General features: G+C 34.6%; 1 protein-coding gene across 4 annotated transcripts; it reads right to left on the reverse strand.

The window, feature by feature from the left end:
- Positions 1-1,137: 1,137 nt before the first annotated feature.
- Positions 1,138-19,223, reverse strand: LOC128193095 (ankyrin repeat domain-containing protein 33B-like). 4 transcript variants are annotated; one of them, XM_052866343.1, is made up of 5 exons: positions 18,967-19,223; positions 5,108-5,320; positions 3,373-3,502; positions 2,706-2,846; positions 1,138-2,437 (listed from the first exon to the last, which is right to left on the reverse strand). In XM_052866343.1, the coding sequence occupies exons 2-5, from the start codon at positions 5,279-5,281 to the stop codon at positions 1,965-1,967; spliced, it is 918 nt and encodes a 305-aa protein (XP_052722303.1). In that variant the 5' UTR covers positions 5,282-5,320; positions 18,967-19,223; the 3' UTR covers positions 1,138-1,964. The 4 variants fall into 4 exon arrangements, with proteins under 4 accessions (XP_052722303.1, XP_052722305.1, XP_052722304.1 ...); XM_052866345.1 differs by lacking the exon at positions 18,967-19,223 and adding an exon at positions 9,867-10,013; XM_052866344.1 differs by lacking the exon at positions 18,967-19,223 and adding an exon at positions 5,477-5,580.
- Positions 19,224-20,657: the final 1,434 nt, after the last annotated feature.

The raw sequence follows: 20,657 nt of genomic DNA on the forward strand, positions 1-20,657 counted from the left end.
CCTGCTACACTTTGAATTTTTGCTTGGAATTTTGTCAAATTTTAAAAAATAACATTGCTCAAAAAGGGTTCTCCACACCCTGTGACTAATACATGTACTTTTTAACATGGAAATTTCATTGCATTGGCATATTTTTTATATCCACATTTGCATGTCTAACTTTGTATCACAGTGAATAATGCATCAGACTACTAAACCAAAGTCCATTTACTTCTTTTACACAAATATATTGAAAATTATGATTTTTTTTTCTTCAAAAATTGTTATTTTTTCAGTCAGTTTTTAAAATTATACACATACAAGATAATCCTACTTTTTAAAGAAATTACCATGAGTTTGATTTTGTATGATAAACTTTCCCGAAAGGTGTGGAGAACCCTTTAATGTTAATCATTCTTGAGTGGGTTGTAAATTCTATAACCACTACTTAGAGGTCTAGATCTGTTACTTACACTGGATAAAAAAAAATCCCGTCAGACATTAGCAAGCACCATTGTCCTTGCACAAAGCATAATGCTGTTCAATAATGGACGCACACTCTAGTGCTTTAAAAGTTACATTTAAATTCTGAAAGTACTTTAACTATTTTAATTAGATGTGGGGAAAATGTGGTAATGTAGTACTTCGTCTGTTTTGTTTGATTGGCTTCAAGTTACCATATTACCATTTAGAAATATTTGATTTAATTTTGAATTTTAATAACTTTTTGGTATTGCTCTGAGAGAGAGAGAGAGAGAGAGAGAGAGAGAGAGAGAGAGAGAGTTGACATTTGTGTTACCGTATTTCAGAATCCGTATGCAATACATGTACAGAACCCGGTCAAAAAAGTGGGAGAATGTAGGGTTGTCAATTTTAAATTCAGCTATGTTCATTTAATAATTTGATTATTGGGGGGGGGGGGTGTACCCAGGAACTTCCCACAATTTTATTGAATCAAATAAGTGCTAAACTTTGTTCAGTTCCTGGGGATTGAATCCCGTTGTTACCAAATAGCCATGATCTTGAATTTATGTTCAACATGACTTATTTCTGATGATATAGAGTTATGTGACCTCTATTAAGAGTTCATGAACAGCTTTCAATTTTTTGAATTATAATATTATTTGATCCATGTTCTTTTATCTCAACTAAAATAACTACATGTGTATATGCCATTTATTGTTAATTCCACATACACAATTTTTACTAATTACACCAGCTGTTTTATGAACTTTATATACAATATGGTGTTACGTGTAGTGAACATGTCATCAACAAAATTTTCTATATAAATGTATAAAAATCGTCACATGAAAGATAAATGGCAGCATTACATTAACACCTAATCTTATTAATAAAATTCCACACCAACACCACACGCACGTTGTATTATTTTCACGTAATGATAAAAAAAACCAACAACTGCCTGATATATAGATAGATCACTGGTGGAATGTATAATTACATTTTTTATTTTTTGTTTCATTGCGAGAGATTAACAGAAAGGTCTGTGTGATGCGCGCGCATCATTATTAGTGCACTAAGGTCAGTTCTATACTCTCTTAACACCTAATGCCAAGACTTGAGAGTGGACTTAATTGTTAATTTTTCAACAAACCTTTGGAAAATTTCAATAATCATTCGAGTTTATTTTCAGTTTACGGTCTGGAGGTCCGATTGGCTTGACATAGACTGTATCGCAAACACAAGCATCAGTACATGGAAATACTGCGTTCAACCAGTGCGTCGAATGAACAAAGTAAACGTTTTACATTGAAAATTTCCTATTTTGTAAACTAGGAAATAAAAATAAGTAGTTCAAACGTGCGTTCGTGTATTTCATAATATCTCAAAAAATCAAGGAAAATGATCAAATCACATTGGGGGGGGGGGGGGGGGGGTGGAAAGGGGTGATAACGGACACAGAACTTTTAATCTGTACCAAGAAATGAAAATGGAAACATGCAAAAGATGATAATTTATAATCAAGTTCCATTGATTGATGCTGGTGACGTCACTTCCACCCGTGGAATATTATCGTAGCTTCTATGTCTTTTCACAATAGAATCTCCGTCAGGCAACGCACCGGAAAGAACGGGTGTGGACACGCATCTCGCAACAATTGCAAACGGGTTGCGCTCCTGCGTCAGGCGGTTGCTGTAAGCATTGTTCGTACTGGAATTAGAAGAACCATGAATCATTCTTTTGATTTTTTTCCGGAACGATTTGGATTTCTGTCGCGTGGGTCCTGTGTACTCTTTGGCTTTATCGTTCGCAGCGGTGAGGTCCGGGACACTGCTTGATCTGTTATAGACTTTTTTACTGGACCTGTTAAACAAAAAGCCCTTCGTCTTGGTGAATTTTGCTATTTCGTCGGCACATTCGTGTCTGCCTGTAAATCGAGCCCATTCCTCGGCACATAGCTGACGCCCGTTGTCTCGCAGTTTCGGATTAGCTCCTATCAAAAGAAAGAAAAAAAAACTCACAACATGAATATCAATATTTACGGTCTCTTTTTTGACATGTTCTTATCAACTCAGTGTTGTTTGGGTTAAAGAACAAACAACATTTTATCATCCTCAAGGACAGATATTTTAAAGTAGTTTATATAACATATTTCGTATACCTATATCTAGATATGTACATCTTATAACAATATTTGAATCTGTAATTTACATTGATCTGGGGGGGGGGGGGGGTGGGGTGGGGAGGGGTGGTGCTCGTACCTGCGTAAAGAAGCAGCTTTGCACACGAGGTCCTGCCTTGGAGGGCCGCTTTCATCAGCGCCGTGAAACCCGCTTTGTTCTTGTGATCGACCCTAATTTTCCTGAACTCATGCAGCAGTATCCTGACAATTTCTCGATAGCCTGAAAAACAAATTTAGAAACATGTAAATTGATTGATGTCATCGTTTGCGAAAAAACATTACAAATTATTAAGGAGCTATTCCGTTAAACATGATCATATTTTTGATAATGTGGTTGGGTTTTTTTAAGTTAACGTTGCTAGGCTAATAGATATACAGCATATGACTGTAAGCCATATTGATCATTCTCTATCCGACAATTTTTCTTTTAAAAAAAGTGTATCACGGGCAATAAAGCAATAAAATAATCTCTCTCTCTCTCTCTCTCTCTCTCTCTCTCTCTCTCTCTCTCTCTCTCTCTCTACTACACTGGATTGAATTGGACAATACATTTGTATTTGTTGTTTTTATTTGTTACAAACATTTGATCTTTAATAAGAGGATACCCGGTTAGATTTCATTTTTTTTTACAATGTGGAGCTTGATTTTTGATAGAAGCCTAGAACGATTGATGCGAAGAAGTAGATGGCAAACATAGATAAACTTTCACCAAACCAAGAATTTTCCACCGAATGATAATGACTTACCTGCCTGTGCGGCAAATATAAGCGGCGTGTTTCCCTCCTTGTCTCCCTGATTTACGTCTACTCCGGAAACTTCCGAAAGAAGCTGCACAATTGGAAGCAATCCGGATGCACACGCGTGACATAATGCCGTCTGCAACGTAAAATTTCAATATTTTAACTTTTGACATTTAATTCAATACGTGCTTGAACTATTAAACCAGTTTTAGGGGAGATTTTTCATTAATGAAATACCGTACTCAAAAGATTTCATACAAAATGGTACGTGTTATTCAGATATGAAGTTGGAATTAAAGTCATATGATCAAACTCCTAAGGATCCCCGTAATGGCGAATTTGGCGCAAATCATGAATTGCTAACAGCCAATATCATTTACATTTCTTGTGTTAAGTCTACGTCGGGCATTAAACATTTTAAAAATATCGGTTTTGCTACATACACGTATTTGTTATTTATCGTGTACTTCAGCATAACATCTTGAATTTGTCCGCCATTTGAATCGACCTCCACTGATTTCATTTTGGGACAGCCTATATATAGCTATGAGATTTCAGGGACTTCCTTATCATAATTATGTTAGGATTAGGATTGTAGGATCTCTCCTGTAGGATTATTTGATATCAAGAACAATTTTTTTATATCAAGAAGAAATCTTTTTTGTTATTAGAATAAAAACCTCAAAAATATTAAAACGATGGTTCATAGGAGTATGATGCCTGTTGACAATGTAATATTGTTTACATGTTGTAATAATAAGGAAGGAGTTGCTACTGAATGACAGGGCAGGTGGTGTTGTAAGACCTAAGAAGTTTTAATTTGACATTTCATTAGCAGATTAATTGGATACAAATCTATTGAATGTAGAGCGACATTGGAGATGCTAGCTGTTAGTTATTGAAAATTGCTGCAGCCGCTGATAGATTTATTAATTAACGTCTGCTTGGTTGTTGGAGGCGGTTGTCCTCTATAGCTCGTTCGCCATTATCAGATTTGATGTAGGTATCCACTAATGAAGAGATAAGATCTGAAATACTCGGCTCATCCTCGGCATTAGATAATGGCGATTATTGGCGACTTCCACAAAGGCGGGACTTGAAATATGATGTTTTGTGCAAATACGATAAATAACAGACAATTGTCCGCGCTGTTTTCCCGCCACTAACATTACCATCTGTTGTGATGGAGTATCTAAAATGTTTGTCTATACATCACAAGAGATCAATGAACACTATTCAGGTGATCAATATTGCATCCTAAATCACACAGTTAATCGGTGACCTCCCGTGGGTGTTGTCTGAGTTTCTGACCATGATCAGAAAGGTATATGATCCATGTTCATTTTATCCGATGAAATGAAGAAAAATATTCTATTTCACTTGAAATATCATTTTAGTATTAAACAAATCGCGCTATAAATGCTCGTTATACGTTTCAGCGTTTAATTTTTTTGCATCTGTATCGTTTTGCCCCTAACCCTTTGAATGTACATGTAGTGATGTTTTCTTTGAACTCACTTCTATTATAATGTCTCCCTTGTTTCTGGGGGGGGGGGGGGTTTAAGGGAGGGGGGGGACTCTTACAAATAATCATATTAACCCAATATTGTTTTCTTCAATTAATATTTTTTTTCAAAGAAAACGCCTTTCTGTGAAAAGAGTGAGATACATCCAGTATAATACTATGCATGTAGTCTAATTGTCAAATTGTGAGAATGAATAGTAATAGGGTTTAACGTACCTTACCCGATTGATCCCTCTCATTCAGCTCCTCGTCCGTGGGCGTGTCGTCAAGGATATTTTGGACAGCCTCGAAGTCGTACTCCAGACAGGCTTCCAACAGCGTGTACTCGTCGTAAAACTCGTCAGAAAACGTCATGATGTTGTCATCGCTTCGGCGCCTACCCCTATCCATTTACACGGGCTCCAGATTCATGTAGTGGCGCACACGTGTCTGAAATTTACAATATCGTATTGACCAGGTATTCATTACACAGAATATCTTGATGAAGTGATAAGCTACATCTGGTTATTGTTTTTCTTTCGATGTACGAAGTTGTGTACGACTGTGTACTAAAATTAAAAGAAGAAAAAATAACATTATACACACACAAATTATGATTTTCACAGAATTTTCCCGAAATTTCCTATACAGATGTTAAAAACTCCATGACAATTCTAAATTGATCGACGTCACAGCTGCTTACAATAGAAAGCACGAAGCACAGAATGGATATATATGTATGTGTTACTAATTAGTTTTACACGGCCACTATATTCTCACTAGAGCCTAAAGAAATGGTCAGATGCTAAGACGTGTAAAACATCTCTATAAGCGAAGAAAAGCAATAACCGAAGAGAGCCAACGGGTGAAAAAAAATCCCTCATCAAACGGATACTGAGATTGCCCGATTATAAGTGCTGCAACTGACAATTGTTACAGTCATGAACTATAGATTTTCAGATTTTTTCTTCAAAGTCATTGAGCGATCAAATTTATCCTGATTATATATTGAAATCAAACCAGTTAAACCCACTCAAATGGTATTTTAGTGCAAAAATGAATTCATTTCAACTGATTGCACAACAGACAATTTGTGTTATTCTATTCAGTTGTACAGTAATTAAAACTAGTATCATGATTTGCCAGGAATGAAGGATATTGTACACTGCATAAGGACTCACGCGTCGCTGAAACGTCAGAGCAAACAGAGATGTCACAAGGATTAACTAATATTCAGTTATTGGATGTCATGGTATGCGTTGGTTGAAGAATAATTTGAAAAAAAAAACCACAGCTACACATGTAGCTTGTTCATGATTATAACGTACATGTATATCGTTATTTAACTTACGTCTAGATATATCATTATACATGTACATGTATAAGCATACAGTAGCAAGTATTGTATTTAGTTAGGTCCGCATACTGGCCCATTTTTTATTTGCTTACATCAGCAAATGTATTTATATATCATGCATATAATTAGGTCTGATTCTTAATTGTAAAAAAATAATATAATATGTAACGAATACTTTGAATGATATACAGCAAATATTTTTTCTGTGTTAAAAGGGAATTTTGTGCGTGAATAGGCGGGATGTTTGTGTAACATCGTTTTATTTTGTTGGTCACACATACACACGTACATACGTATTTGAAATATCAAGACGGTTGACGACCTTCAAATCGATCATATAAACTTTGCTGAATCATATTTTGACGTTGTTTGAATCATCATCACTTACATCCATTGTTAAATCAAAGAACGTCATTCATTTAGCAAAATCGCGACTGTTCAAAACGGATGGTTTTGGAGTGTCAAAGATAAACATGATTATATTTAATTTATGTATTACAAGTGAAAAACATTATAATTAATATTATATTTCGAGTGGCATAAAATATCGGGTTGAGGGGGTGGGGGGTCAAGGATTAAAGGATTTTGACTCACAAATCTGATATTTTTATCACATATCTATATGCGTTGGGTATCACCCGTGTAGTGAATTTTTGTTGTAAAACATATGTTAAAAGAATCTCTCATGATTCGCAATAGTTAACTATTTTTATCTGACTAGTTGTGTGTTTTCTATCCCCTCGAGGATCGCCAAGGCTCGGGGGAAAACACATAACTCATAGGATAAAAATCATACATCATCGTCAACTATGGAACGCCTCAACTGCCTCATGTAGGCAATCTTCATAATATGATGATACTTCAACATTACAAGATGGTACTTCAACATTACATGATGGTACTTCAACATTACATACTGATATTTCAACATTACATGATGGTACTTTAACATGCTCATACTTCAACATTACGTGATGGTACTTTAACATTACGTGATGGTACTTTAACATTACGTGCTGATACTTTAACATTACATGCTGATACTTTAACATTACATGATGGTACTTTAACATTACGTGCTGATACTTCAACATTACATGATGGTACTTTAACATTATGTGCTGATACTTCAATATGCGGTGGTTCTAAAAATAGGGAAGTTTTAACATTGGGCTGTTTCTCTGTTTCAGAGATTGGTCATATAGGAGACTGAGACTAGTTTGGGTCATGTAAAAAAGCTGGAACTACAAATAATAAAAAACAGGATTCTGCTTGAAAATATATGTTATTGAAAAACTGTAGATACTCAAATTATGAAAACCACTGGCAAACAATTTGTGAGAAATTGTGACAAGTTTTATGACATATGTGATTGCTTAAACTATTCTCTTTTTCTTTTTAAATTATATTGACTTGTGAACAAACATTTTGATACATGTATCCCCTTTTCTATTGTATTTTTTTTTTATCTTCTATATCTCCCTTTTTCTCTTTTCATTTACTGCTATTATTTTTTATCTATATTTTTTTTTGCAAGAAAACACGTTTTCACACTATACGGATAATCTATTTCCTTTAGATTAATAAGATTATACAATATGTAGAATCTTGAAATGTATGAAATATGTCTGAAATATGTGTGTATGTGGATTTATGTGTAAACAAAAATAAAAAAAAAAAATAAAAAAAAGCTGGAACTGAAGAAGTACACAATACACTAGAGCTCATGAGAGAGGATCTCTACTGAATAAAAATATTGTCGAAACATACGATTTATTTTGATGCAATGTATTTTGGCAAACGACAACCACACATGCAACTTATAAGATCATGCAAAGGATAAAGCATTGCATTGCTGTTGAATCTGATTTTAGCAGTAACTGTACTGTTGAACAAATTAGTGCTTTCATTGCCCACTCTTTCACGTGGATCCCCAGGAAGAACCCATTAATCCCCATAAGTCCAATCTACATGTAACATGAATGACAGAAGTATTTGTTTAGGTGCTTTTTAAAAAAAAAAAAATTAGCTGTTCGCTCTGACTAAGCGCCAAAAGATTGGGTTCTGAATGCACATTTTTAGACCAAAATTCCCTGAAGGACTTTTGGTACCCCCTGATTTTTTTGCGCTGAGCCCCAATGAACTCACAATGCAGCCATTCTTTAAAATTTAAAATGACCCATTTAAAAGACAACACTTAATCAAATAGTAGCATTTGTTGAGTATCTCTATCTAAACAAGTTTTAGTGGACCTTAGTCCAATCTGATCAATCTCTGAAACAGAGAAACAGCCCAGTGTTAAAAACTTTTCAGGCATCCACGTGTTCTGAGTTTTAGCGTTTCCGTTCCCTAGGCGACGCTTCCCTAACCCTATTTTTAGAACTACCGCATAGTGAAGTTATCATCATATAATGAAGTATCAGCATGTAATGTTAAAGTATCAGCATGTAATGTTAAAGTACCATCAGGTAATGTTAAAGTATCAGCATGTAATGTTAAATTACCATCATGTAATGTTAAAGTATCAGCATGTAATGTTGAAGTATCAGCTTGTTATGTTAAAGTACCATCATGTAATGTTAAAGTATCAGCATGTAATGTTGAAGTATCAGCACGTAATGTTAAAGTACCATCATGTAATGTTAAAGTATCAGCACGTAATGTTGAAGTATCATCATATTATGAAGATTATCTACATAGGGCAGTTGAGGCGTTCCATAGCCAACAATGAGAGATCCTATATAAAGTGTTCGGACTTATCGTTTGAACATGCATTATTTCATGACTACCATATAATTTATCAATCATATGATATGCGTTTAAATATGCTTTCAATGAATTCCGTTACATTTTTGATTGACAGTGACGGCGAATTTATTTGCAAAGTGACCAGTTAGCGTCAAATTACTTTGTGATTCAAAGTATAATATCTTATACCAATCTTATTGTGACGTCAATTTGTTTTACGTCAGAAACTTAATTTATTGACCACCTACTATGGTAGGACGAACGGACTTCAGACCTGTTAACCAATCAGAACCAACCTTAGAACTCGTCTTCCACATTATGATAAATTAACGAGACCGAGTCTAATTATTTCTCAAGATATTTTGATGAAATTTCTTGCATGTAGTTTTACTACTGCGACCCTCATATCAATTATTTTAAGACAAAAAAATAATTTGTTTACCATCCCGATTTTCTAGGGGGTCTTCTCGAAAGATAACACTTTTTACTGTTGGACCCTATGGTAATTGGATGAAAAAGCGCAAAATTTTCAGGTTTTCCCCATTTTTTTTTTTTTTTGTATTCTGCGCTATGCATGGATTTCTTTTTCTTTTAAATATATGAAAACTATAATTCTAGCAAGTCACCAATTATTGAAATTTAAAAACAGTTTACCTCGAGGTATGACCCAGGGATAATGTCATAGTTGATGTTTTTGTTCTTAAAAAGTTGGCATATTGTGGTATATATTGGTTTGTAAAAAAGATTTTTTTTGGGGGGGGGGGGGGGGGATAACACTTTTAAAATGCTATAATGTTTCTCCTACACAATATACATATAGACACATCAGAAGAGCTTTCAGTACTTCAGTACTTTGAATACTTAGTTTGGTCAACATCATAATTTACGTACCTTTCATCACTTCCTTTGGATAATTAAAGAAAGTCTCCGAGATGAATGTAAATATAAAACTGTAGAGTACTTTCTTTTTGTTTTATAATTGCGAAGGTAGCGATCATTGCAGGAAGAAATATATGATCCGCCACCGCGGGTTATTTAATTATAGATCACTGCCTTCATACCCGAATGAACCATCAAACTGGCAGGGGGGGGGGGGGGAGGCCTTTCTTTATACACATTAAGATTCATGATATACATACCTAACCTGATTACATTCCTATAGAGATAGTGGGTGTATAAGATGATTTAATGAATCATGAGTCGATTCCTTGGATAAACGGAGGTGATTGGTTAAGAACAACGTAAACGTCAGAGGAGAATGGTAATTATGGCATACAGTTTGATTGGATTATCAATACATGAAAATGATGAGCGGTGATTTCCTTGTTAACATTTAGCTCGCTTGTTATTATTTTGTTGCTTGATTCTTTATACATATATATGCTTTATTTTCTTTCCTGGTAAATAATAGCAATTTTTATTATGACTTTTAAATATTGACCTTTGATCAGACAATAACATCATTTTTAATGGAGGCAAGTCAATGTTACATCGAGTTTATAGCTTATTTATTATAGTTGTCACCAGTCGCTTTTTATTTTTCTGTTATACTTCATTGTTTTATATCCATAATCATGTCAACTCTAATGTTTCCAACGATGGACTTGTCAGATTATAATTATATAATGTGACCATAAGATTAGTATACGCATAACTGTATGTTTACAGAAAATTGAGGGTTGGAGACAAGGTTTAAAACATTGTCCATAATAAAGCAGTTAATGCTTTAGTTTAGTATTCACTCTACGTACACGTACATGTATCGCAGTATGCTGAGTACTTAACCGTCAATTTAGACGCTTTCTTTCTTTCTTTCTTTCTTTCTTTTTTTTTTTTTTTTTTTGGCTAGCTTTCAAGAAGTAAGAAGATTTGATTAATGATGTCCGTAACACGGTTTTCTGAAACTCCATCAGAGAAAGCGCTTTTTCAGATTGATGACAATTAATCGTGCTTTTAAAGCTTCTGGCACAATACCGATAGATTTGTCAATTTCCTGCTTTAGTTAGGGGGTTAAGACGATTTTATTATCACGGCTTTGCAGCGAAACAGTTTGGCAGTGTAACTCCCTATCCACATTTCCTTGGAATCCAAATCCCATACAACCGTTCCCCCTCTAAATTCTCGTTTCATTGAATATGGGATTTTTTTCTGGGAAAAGAGTCAGATATGTTTCAAGTTTTTGTCATGTTGTAAATTTTGAATTTACAGGGTGGCAGTAAATATAAAATTCAAAATTTACAACATGACATTTTCACAAAGTAAGCAAATGTAGCCAAGAGTACAGGTGATATAACATCATTCAAAATATTGGCAAATCAACATTCAACCATAAGATTTGGTACAGTTTACATCGAGTTTAATGACAATTAGTTTTGATAATACAGTATACATGTATAGCCAGTTTGCTATATACATGTAGTTGAAATTAGAGGAAGGGGTTCGTGCATGTTCGTTATAAAACACATGTTTAGGGATGTTTATAAACAATGTTTTGATGAATACCAGTGTTTGAATATTGTTCATAAAAAAATCTAGCTTTTTAGAAGAGAATCCGAAGAGAGTCACGTGCAAGAGTATCATTATTATCATTACGTACTGTTTTTGAAGTTAAACTTCAGGAAAGCTTGCCCACGTTGTAAATAGATCTCGCGATGATACACAGAGAGCATGAGAAACCATATGAGTCGCGCTTAAGAAAACAAAAATCCGGCGAGAATCTCAAAAGGGAAAAATACATGTCTTTTTTTATTTTCTCCATCTTCACCCATCGCCTTTGGCGTAGGAAAAAATTGATGTATTTAATGAAAAAGATGAGTACTTTCAGAGTCTCCTCGGCATGCAGAGTATGAATCCGGGAGGACTATTGATATGATAAAATGCCTTGGGGCGGGGAGTCTTAATAATCATTTCAATCAAATGGACATCGGCATGCTAATAGCACCCGAGAGATTCCGAGTCTAGAGGCAAGAAAAAGAAGCCCATAATCAACTAGTCTCACGACGCAGAATTCGTTGTGTATTGATCATCTAAAAATCGTCATTTAAACACCCCTGTATGGGCATTCGGGCTCTATTTTTATATAAGTTGCAAGGAGTGATTGATTCCCGAAAGAGCGCGAGGGATTCATCAGAATGGTCGTCTGCATTGTCAATAAATTATGACGAATTGTTTGTAGCTCTTGTCGTTAATGTGGGTTGTGGGAGACCATAGTTGAAAGTGTTCTGGAACAACAAATAACAATCTAATAACTTCTCCTCTGAAGGTCAACATTAGATTTAGATCAAAATATTGATACATGTAAGCAAAAGACCCCAACTCATTACCACTGAATATAAATAGTTAAGAGAGAGAGAGAGAGAGAGAGAGAGAGAGAGAGAGAGAGAGAGGATATCAAAGTTCATTTTGCTGAAAATGAACGCAATATCAGTTTATTTTGAAACAGCTCTTCTTCTGATGAAAACCATATTTGTTTTCTTTGACATTTTAATAAAGTAAATATTGTAGACCTCATTAAACGTCATGATTCTATCACCGTGCAAAATTCACTGTTTAATTATAACTTTATTTTGGACTTTTCTTTTAAAATTCAACATCTGTTTCGTAATATTATCTCACAGTTTATTTCTTACAAAGTTACTTATTTATTTAGTGATTGACACATTTCGGACTCTTAATGTGATTTCAAAGAGACAGAGTGCCATGTCTCAAGCACTGTTAATCTCTTAAAACAACATTGTGCAATTATCAGTTTTTCATGTCTTGGACATCAAAGACTCATTGAGTTTATTTAATTATTTTATATATGTGAACCTTTCACTCAGCTTACTTATGTCATCACCTGTCAATTTATACTCATTGTTCAGATTCTTATAAATAATTATGTACAATTGTCAATCGGCAGTCTGGAATACGGCGGCCAGCCTCGGCCACGTCCGACTCACCCAGAGTCTTGAGTCCGGAGGCCACTACTGGCCATATCCGACTTGTTTGTAAAATGTCTGTCTGTTAAAATGTTTTAATGTTGCCATCGTTGAATCTCGGCCAATAAATACGGAATCCTTCATCACTTGGTTTATTTCTCTGGAACTGTATACTGGTGGACCTTTGGGAATGCGGCAAACCTACCCTTCGTTATTACCCTACGGCCCACAGCGCGCCTACACCTTATACCCTTTTCGCCAAAATTCCCTCACCCGGTTCGTACTGCATACGACCGATGCAGATCCAGAAAAATTCCCTAGCACCGTGCAAATCTACGCGGTCACAATTCAGTTAAAAGGAGTAGACGTCAATATAAGCCGTGATTCTTATATTCTCCATAATAAACCAAAACAGAAAATTGTTAAACCTTAGAACATTTTAATTTCTGACTTTATCAAATACTCTCATTGTGTAGGAGTAAAGAGAATTGAATCTGCGATTTCAATATTTTTCCCAAATAAGTAGATAGACAAAAAGTCAAAGCATTGCAAACATTATCATTATCAACATTAGAGTTTCGGTTAGAATGGATTAATGGGGTATATCAACCACGGAGACTGTCAAAATAAACATCAGCGTTTACTTTGAACAAAATCCAATTCGAGCAATACAAAGCCCTAACAAATCCTTAAATTGATATTCCTTTTCTTGGGCAATAAATGAAATCGATTTGTTTTTATGGGGAGAAAGGGAGATATAAACCTAGATTGATACAATACTTATTTTGAAAGAGAAATTTAAAAACGCCGGGGGTGTTCCGATGTTTCAATGCCATCAATTTCACGCGTATCAAACGCGCGCGGAGGGACCGTGGCAAGCTGAAGTGATTTGTGATCAATGTCAAATGTAATCCTTCGACTGACAGCGATCAAATAGCCTTATCATTACAAAATGTTAAATCATTTGTAAAAACTGATATTGCACACTGCGTGCTGTAATAGATTGACTAATAAATCGTGGAGAGGAACCTGGCACGAGATTCCGACCGCCCGTGCCATGTGTTGTTGAACAAAAAGGTTTATTGATTTACCGTTAAACTTAAGAATGTAAAATAAAACAAAGACAAACAAGAAAAAGTCAAATCGTGTGCTCGAGATCCGAGATCTATGTTACTATACCGACTGAAAGATTCTACTGTGTCAGTTTATCAAAATGCAAAAAAAGAAAAGAAAAAAAGAACAACTGTTACCAAGGAGACAACCTCCCACATATTTGAACAAGTATTACTTTTTTCTTTCTTTCATTCTTTTTAAAGGCAACATAAAGAACAGTCCACCTGAGAGAGAGAGAGAGAGAGAGAGAGAGAGAGAGAGAGAGAGAGAGAGAAGGGGAGAAATATGAAAAAATCATAAAGCAGATGCACTTATCTTGTTTGTTCCCTATAAATAAGCTGATTTCCTATTTCTGTTAATACAGGGAACAATAAAATAATAATTATGCTCTCCTATCTCGACTTCCATTTTCATTTTTAATTAACTAAATTTCCAATATAAAAGTTTACAATCCGATGAAAAGTCGCTGTTGAAAATTCAACTATTCTGTGTTAGACTTTTCATAGAACGCAGAACAGAACAGTATTAGCTAGCTTAGACCTAACGTTAAATAGTTTTTCCTACTTATGTATTTCTGTTTTGCATGAAACATGATATGCCATTCAGTCGCAACTTTCTTATTTTATTTTTCGAATGAACTGCACCTGGAAGTATTCACAGGTGACAAAAATCCTGGTGATACAATATTTTATCATTAGTATCAATGTTAGATATTCAAACCATTACCAAAGAAATATATTGCATTTCCAATTTTCACATGCGGATAAATATTCGGCCTGTTACAGAAAAAAATACATGTATCATGCAAATAGCAATGCCGGGAATGGGGGACAACAATAGCACAATCTGATTAAAATCAGATCTTTGATCCGCTCCGACAAATTCTGATGTCTCAGAATTTCGGAGCGTTACAAAGATCTAATTCTAATCAGATTGAAAATAGCATGGCCTATCAATGCAAGTTGAAGCAATATTCCTGTTTTCATACATATGTATATCAACTTATATTCAGAAAATAGAAATTCATTCCAATCTGCCTCTCTTTTTTATGACCCTAACCCCTAAACCTCCCTGGTCCCTACAAATCTTAATGGATTGAGGCTTAACGAAGGTTGTATATATGATATGTGTTGTTTTTGTTTTGTTTTTCTATTGTTTTTGCTTTGTTGTTGTTGTGTTTATTGTTTGTTTGTTTGTTTGTTTGGTTGTTCATTTTTGTTTTTAAATTTTTGTCTTTTATTTTTTTTCTTTGTCTATGGTTAGCCAAGATTATTTACAGTCAAGTTAAATAAATGTTAAATTGTATCTTATTTTTATTTATCTCTGACATTGAAATCCGATGTATTGGGGGGAAAATAGGCGGAAATGAAGGGTTTCAAATAATTTAAAATTGTATCCTTTTTCTCCTTGTGAAATTCACTAACAGTAAGTGTCATTGGTATAAACATGGGATTCCGCATCACAATAGATTTAAACAGAGAGTCATCAATCCCTGGTGTCGGTGTTTTCTGGCTAATTTTGGTGTCAATCAAGCCTCATCAACTCGAATAAAATAACATTGAATTTCGGCGCCTCCTGGGGACTAATTTATGGAGGACTTTACTAGAGGAGGTTGATTTGGTTCTCTTGGCCATTGGTTTCGGAAAGATCTTCCCCCCTTCGAGACATTTTTCCGTTTGATGACCTTTTGACAAACGTCGATACGTAAAAAAATGCATCATAACTCGTGGTTTACTTAAATATGTTCCCATTACGTTAAGAACGTTCAAGTGATAAATCCTATCAAAATTAATGCATGTATACCATTATTAAAGGATTTGTTGAAATTCTATTAATAATTCAATATTCGTCTGATCTAAATGCGCTGATGACAAGATGATCATCTTAATACGTTCTTAATGGATTCTCCCAGTAACTTTTCCCCTGGTGCTGAAAGTGTATGGGAGCCTTCCTTTATAACAGGCGCTTGCACGCCGTCATTTAAGTCTTGTGGAGTAAATGAAGTTCCTCACATGGAGAATATCCCGTCCATTAACAGAGAATTTGTCATCTAGGAGGTTGATAATGACATTAATACATGATCGGAGGAGCCTTACGTAGCGATGGTTGTACTTAGGTGTCAGTAACGCGCTAAAAAGACGTCCGCTGGTCTATATACACCAGAGACGTCGAACCCCTGATGTCTCCCCGCTACTTTGTAATGACATTAAGACTCGATCGTTAACGATAAGCAGAATACATGTACATAAACCAGAAATAATGAAAAAATAATTATTGAATTTATGGCTCAGACGTACAGTTTGGATTGTGAAATTTTTCTAATATACATGTTATTGTATATTTAATACGTGTTGACGTCAGCGTTATTAATTAAATGACATATGGAAATTAAAAACCATTAACGTTGATCAAAAGCTTAAAACAGGCAGGAAGAGACCTTGTTTAATATTGCCTTGATGGACTTATTTACACTCTAATGTGATAAAGCCGTTGCTGCTAACCCATTTCTTCATCAACTTTTCTCTTTATGGCAAATCTCAACTAAAATCTAATACGAACATGAATAAACGAAGGGGATTTTACACTTGTCAAATCATTATGGTTAAAAATACGGTAATTGAGAAATCAAATATATTATAATGGATCTAGTGATTTAAAGCTCTATCATATACAGAAGGATATGTTTTTGTATACAAATTAAGAAACCTCTCTCCATCGGAGAACAGATGTCATCCTTTTAGCTTGAAGAGTGTTGGGTTCGAAAGAGTGATTCTCTATGATGCCCGTAAAATCGTTGAGATGAATAACTGTATGAATATCAGATATCCTCTCCGTAGCTTATAGCTACTGTGTGTCGTTGAATGCATGATTTAAACAATCGTGATATGTTGTACATTGGAATATGTACATATGCTACATTTGTAGATTCAAGACCTACACATATATTAGAAGAGCCAGTACTTGTATAAACTTTCCTTTAAAGGTTGTCGTTGCCGTCCCTCCTCCTATTCCACCCACCCCCCCCCCCCCCACCATCCCCGCCCGAGAGTCACATACGGGTTATTTTCACCGACAAATCAGTCTTTAATTCCAATTTACTCAAAAACAATCCGCGAAACAATACATGTACATCCCCCTGTTAGTGGGCGATTGTGTTCTATCTTTTTACATACTTGTATCTCTACTCTAACCTACTCATTTGTATTTTCACTTGGTATTTAAAATGCTATGCTGTTCTTGTGTGTTGATGACACATGGAACGAAAAAAAAGAAAAGACAAGCGGGAAGGAATGGAAAATATGATATTTCATTATTTACTGTACTTAATAGAGATATCAAGCAAAACTCAATAATCCTTTTTAATTTTTTTTTTCTTCAAAGGGTTAACGATATGAATTTATTTATTTAAAAAATCCGTTTGATTTCTCCAGAATTAAATTTGCATGCGATAACAAATGAATTAATACATACATTATTACAATTAATGTATGTCTAGACTGACAGACCAAACAACATTGTCAGCTCTTTGTTTAATTCATATATCAGGCATTTTTTTAAAGAAGAAAAAAAATGTCGTTGTGCAATGCATCAAATGTCGAAATTCTATATAGATAACATTTCAGAAACACATGATGTTGCTCAATACATCAGATTAAACCATCAGACCTATAACTGACTCATCAATACCCGACATTAAAGGGTATGATAAAGATTACAGACAGCTACTAGACTGTTTATTCAAACAAACAATTCGAATAATTATTTTTCGGGGGGGGGGGGGGGGGGGTGTGAATGTTTTATAGACAAATCTGGGTGTTAGATGTACATTTTGTACTAACACCAATAAGGAAGACGGAATTGTCATGTTTACGAATGCGTTCAGCGTTTGGGAAGATTTATGGTTAGGTTGTTTAATATTTTGAACATCCGCAATATTGTATAGGCCTTCAATAGCACATTCGAATGCATTGCATCCAAATGTAAAAATGGTATGTAAATTTCATTTTTTTCGAGCCGTGCAAACCAAACATAAAGGTAATATAAAAGGAGATGTACCGTTTCAACTCGTATTAGCCATAATGATATATAATATTAATCATAATATGATATAAATCGATATTTCATGAAAAGAAAATGGTTTCTGGTTCTATTCATATCTTTTTTTTATTTTTCAAGTGAGTACACCACAGGGGCTCGTCGCGAAGTTTTTTCAACCTTTTATATCTACCACCTCTATACAATAAAATTTTATTGTATAGAGGTGGTAGATATAAAAGGTTGAAAAAACTTCGTGACGAGCCCCTGTGAGTACACGTATTGGCTTGATGTCGTAGCAGGGAAGTATACACTAACGTTAGTATATACGTCCCTGGTCGAAGGTTCCGTCTTCCATTACCCTTTCCGTCCGTTTCGCGTTTTTCAAATTAAATTAATCAACACACCAAAGTTTAAAAGAGGAGCAAGCTAATCATAGATACTTTTGATACATGGATATCAGTTTGTTTTTTTTAATTAATTTCCCTATTGTCTCGCTCTTCTAGTATAAAATCAAATAAGTAGTGATTGTTCAAACCACACGTTTCACGATAAAACAGAGGGGGCATCTCTCCGATGATATCCCCGTGTTCTTTAAGATAATCTATTTTAGACTCATCCAGTACAAATCTTTACTTTATTTGGGTATATCTGACTTTTTGAGTAATTTTCTATTTCTTTTTATCTATCATTTACAAACAATTGTATTTTTATCCTTAATCAAAACCATGTTTTCTTTTATTTATGTTTTATCGTTATCTTTTTAAAACTACCGGTAGTCTTGGTTTGCATCTAACCAAAGGTGGGTCTATTCTTCTGTTCAGATGACGTATTTCAAAATTTTCACCAATACCCTATTTGTAAGTATACAATTCTTTCCAAATCAAGATCGGAAATAACAAAGCCAAAAAACATTTACTTACCAATTGGACTTCCGAATTCAATGATATCAGAGTTGCATTTCTGTACTTCCAATAATTTGGTATTACGCAAATTTATATAATACGTATCTCAATCCAATCTTCACTGTCCAGTGAGTTCCAAGTTATAGTACACACTGCCGACGGTGTCAATATCACTTTTTACCCAGTCCTCTCCAATACTTTTTAAGTGTCAATGTGTTGCGCGCATGCAACGGAAGCGCTATAGCCACGAGACAGAATCTGAAACGTCAACGTTGGCGAGAGGTTTGGTTCCGAGATATTAGCTAATTGTTTTAGCTATGATTAGAAGGTGATAACGGCTGTATGTATTGATTATTTGGGGGGTATATTATTACAGCGCATCGGGTTTTTGATCTAGTGTCGCAATGTTTGCGAGAGCAGTGATGAAGACTGTCACGGAACAAGCCAAGACTCTTTCGGAACACTTCTTTCCACTTTAATTTCAGTCACTAACCTGACAGGTACATACAATACATGCTGTTCATCATCATGATTTTTGTTTGGTTCATTTTTTGGGGTTTTTTGTAATGTTTTCGGTTATTTATTAAATTATATCAACTTTAATTAGATATTTGGTTTATCATTAATTTGCTTTAGAGATTTGCAAAAGAAAATGTCAGGTTTAACTATATTTAAGAAACCTGCAATTGGTTTTAATTCTACCGTATTCTACAGTTATACCAGGGAGTATTCTTCAGATTCAAATGTTCTATTTGCATAATATTTTGTATTCTTCTAAGAACTAGGATGTTTTTCTCAATTAAAATGACCTTAAAAAATGAAATATTTAAAAAATCATTAACTCAGTTTAGGGCATATGCATTGCCAATACTAATTTTTAGAAAGCTTCGCTGGTCTACTTAACATAATTATCAGAAAATAAGCCACGGTTTGACACGGCGTGTAATTAACAAGAAACATTCTTTCTTAACAGCCTTGTGTCCCCCAAACTTGTGATTCTACATACAATACAACATAGACACAAAGCATAAAATTAGTATATACAATAAGTAAATCGATTTCACTATGATTTTTTTAGGGATCCCGGAAAACTTGCACCTGAATCTGAATTATTAACGAGAAAACATTGACATTTATTGCATCAAAGAGTTCCCAGTCGGCATCTGTCCATAATTGATGGGGGGAAAAAGTAGAAAAGAGTTGGAAAACTGCGCCTTATTGTGTGTCCATAAATTAATATGTATAACGCATTTGTCAAATCATCTGACTTGGTCAATACTCAAGATCCATTACACATGACATCCACTATCAAATTACGTATCGGGGCCCAACATTCTGATATTGGCTTGTATCATTTTCAAATCAACAAACCCCGAGCCATCCCCCAATCAAAATAGTTATTAATAATTAACACGAAATTCCTTCATTTCAAATTGATTTTTCTAACGATCACATGGACTTGTTAATAAACTGGAATAACTATAATTGCTCAAACATAACACAACACAAACGTAGCCTGGTTTTCAATTTGTATAATAAATAGAAAAGAGTTCAACAAAAAATGACCAGGGACCAAAATATAGCAAACCGTTATTCATCCTGCAAATCGATCGAGTTGAAATTCCATGCCATAGTATTTTAATTATGTTTACATCTCTTGAGTATTTCCTACCATAATTCTAAATTTCATATATCAACTGACAAAACCG

This window comes from Crassostrea angulata, chromosome 7 (assembly GCF_025612915.1).
Source record: "Crassostrea angulata isolate pt1a10 chromosome 7, ASM2561291v2, whole genome shotgun sequence".
In the NCBI taxonomy this organism is placed as follows: Eukaryota; Metazoa; Mollusca; class Bivalvia; order Ostreida; family Ostreidae; genus Magallana; species Magallana angulata.

Bases quoted from the DNA above. Each gene is read 5' to 3' on its own strand.
- LOC128193095 (XM_052866343.1), bottom strand. From the start codon at position 5,281: ATGGATAGGGGTAGGCGCCGAAGCGATGACAACATCATGACGTTTTCT. The intron at 3,503-5,107 runs GTACGTTAAACC...TTTACGTTGCAG, and splicing joins AGAGGGATCAATCGGGTAAG to ACGGCATTATGTCACGCGTG. The intron at 2,438-2,705 runs GTACGAGCACCA...TTCTTTTGATAG, and splicing joins AAAGCTGCTTCTTTACGCAG to GAGCTAATCCGAAACTGCGA.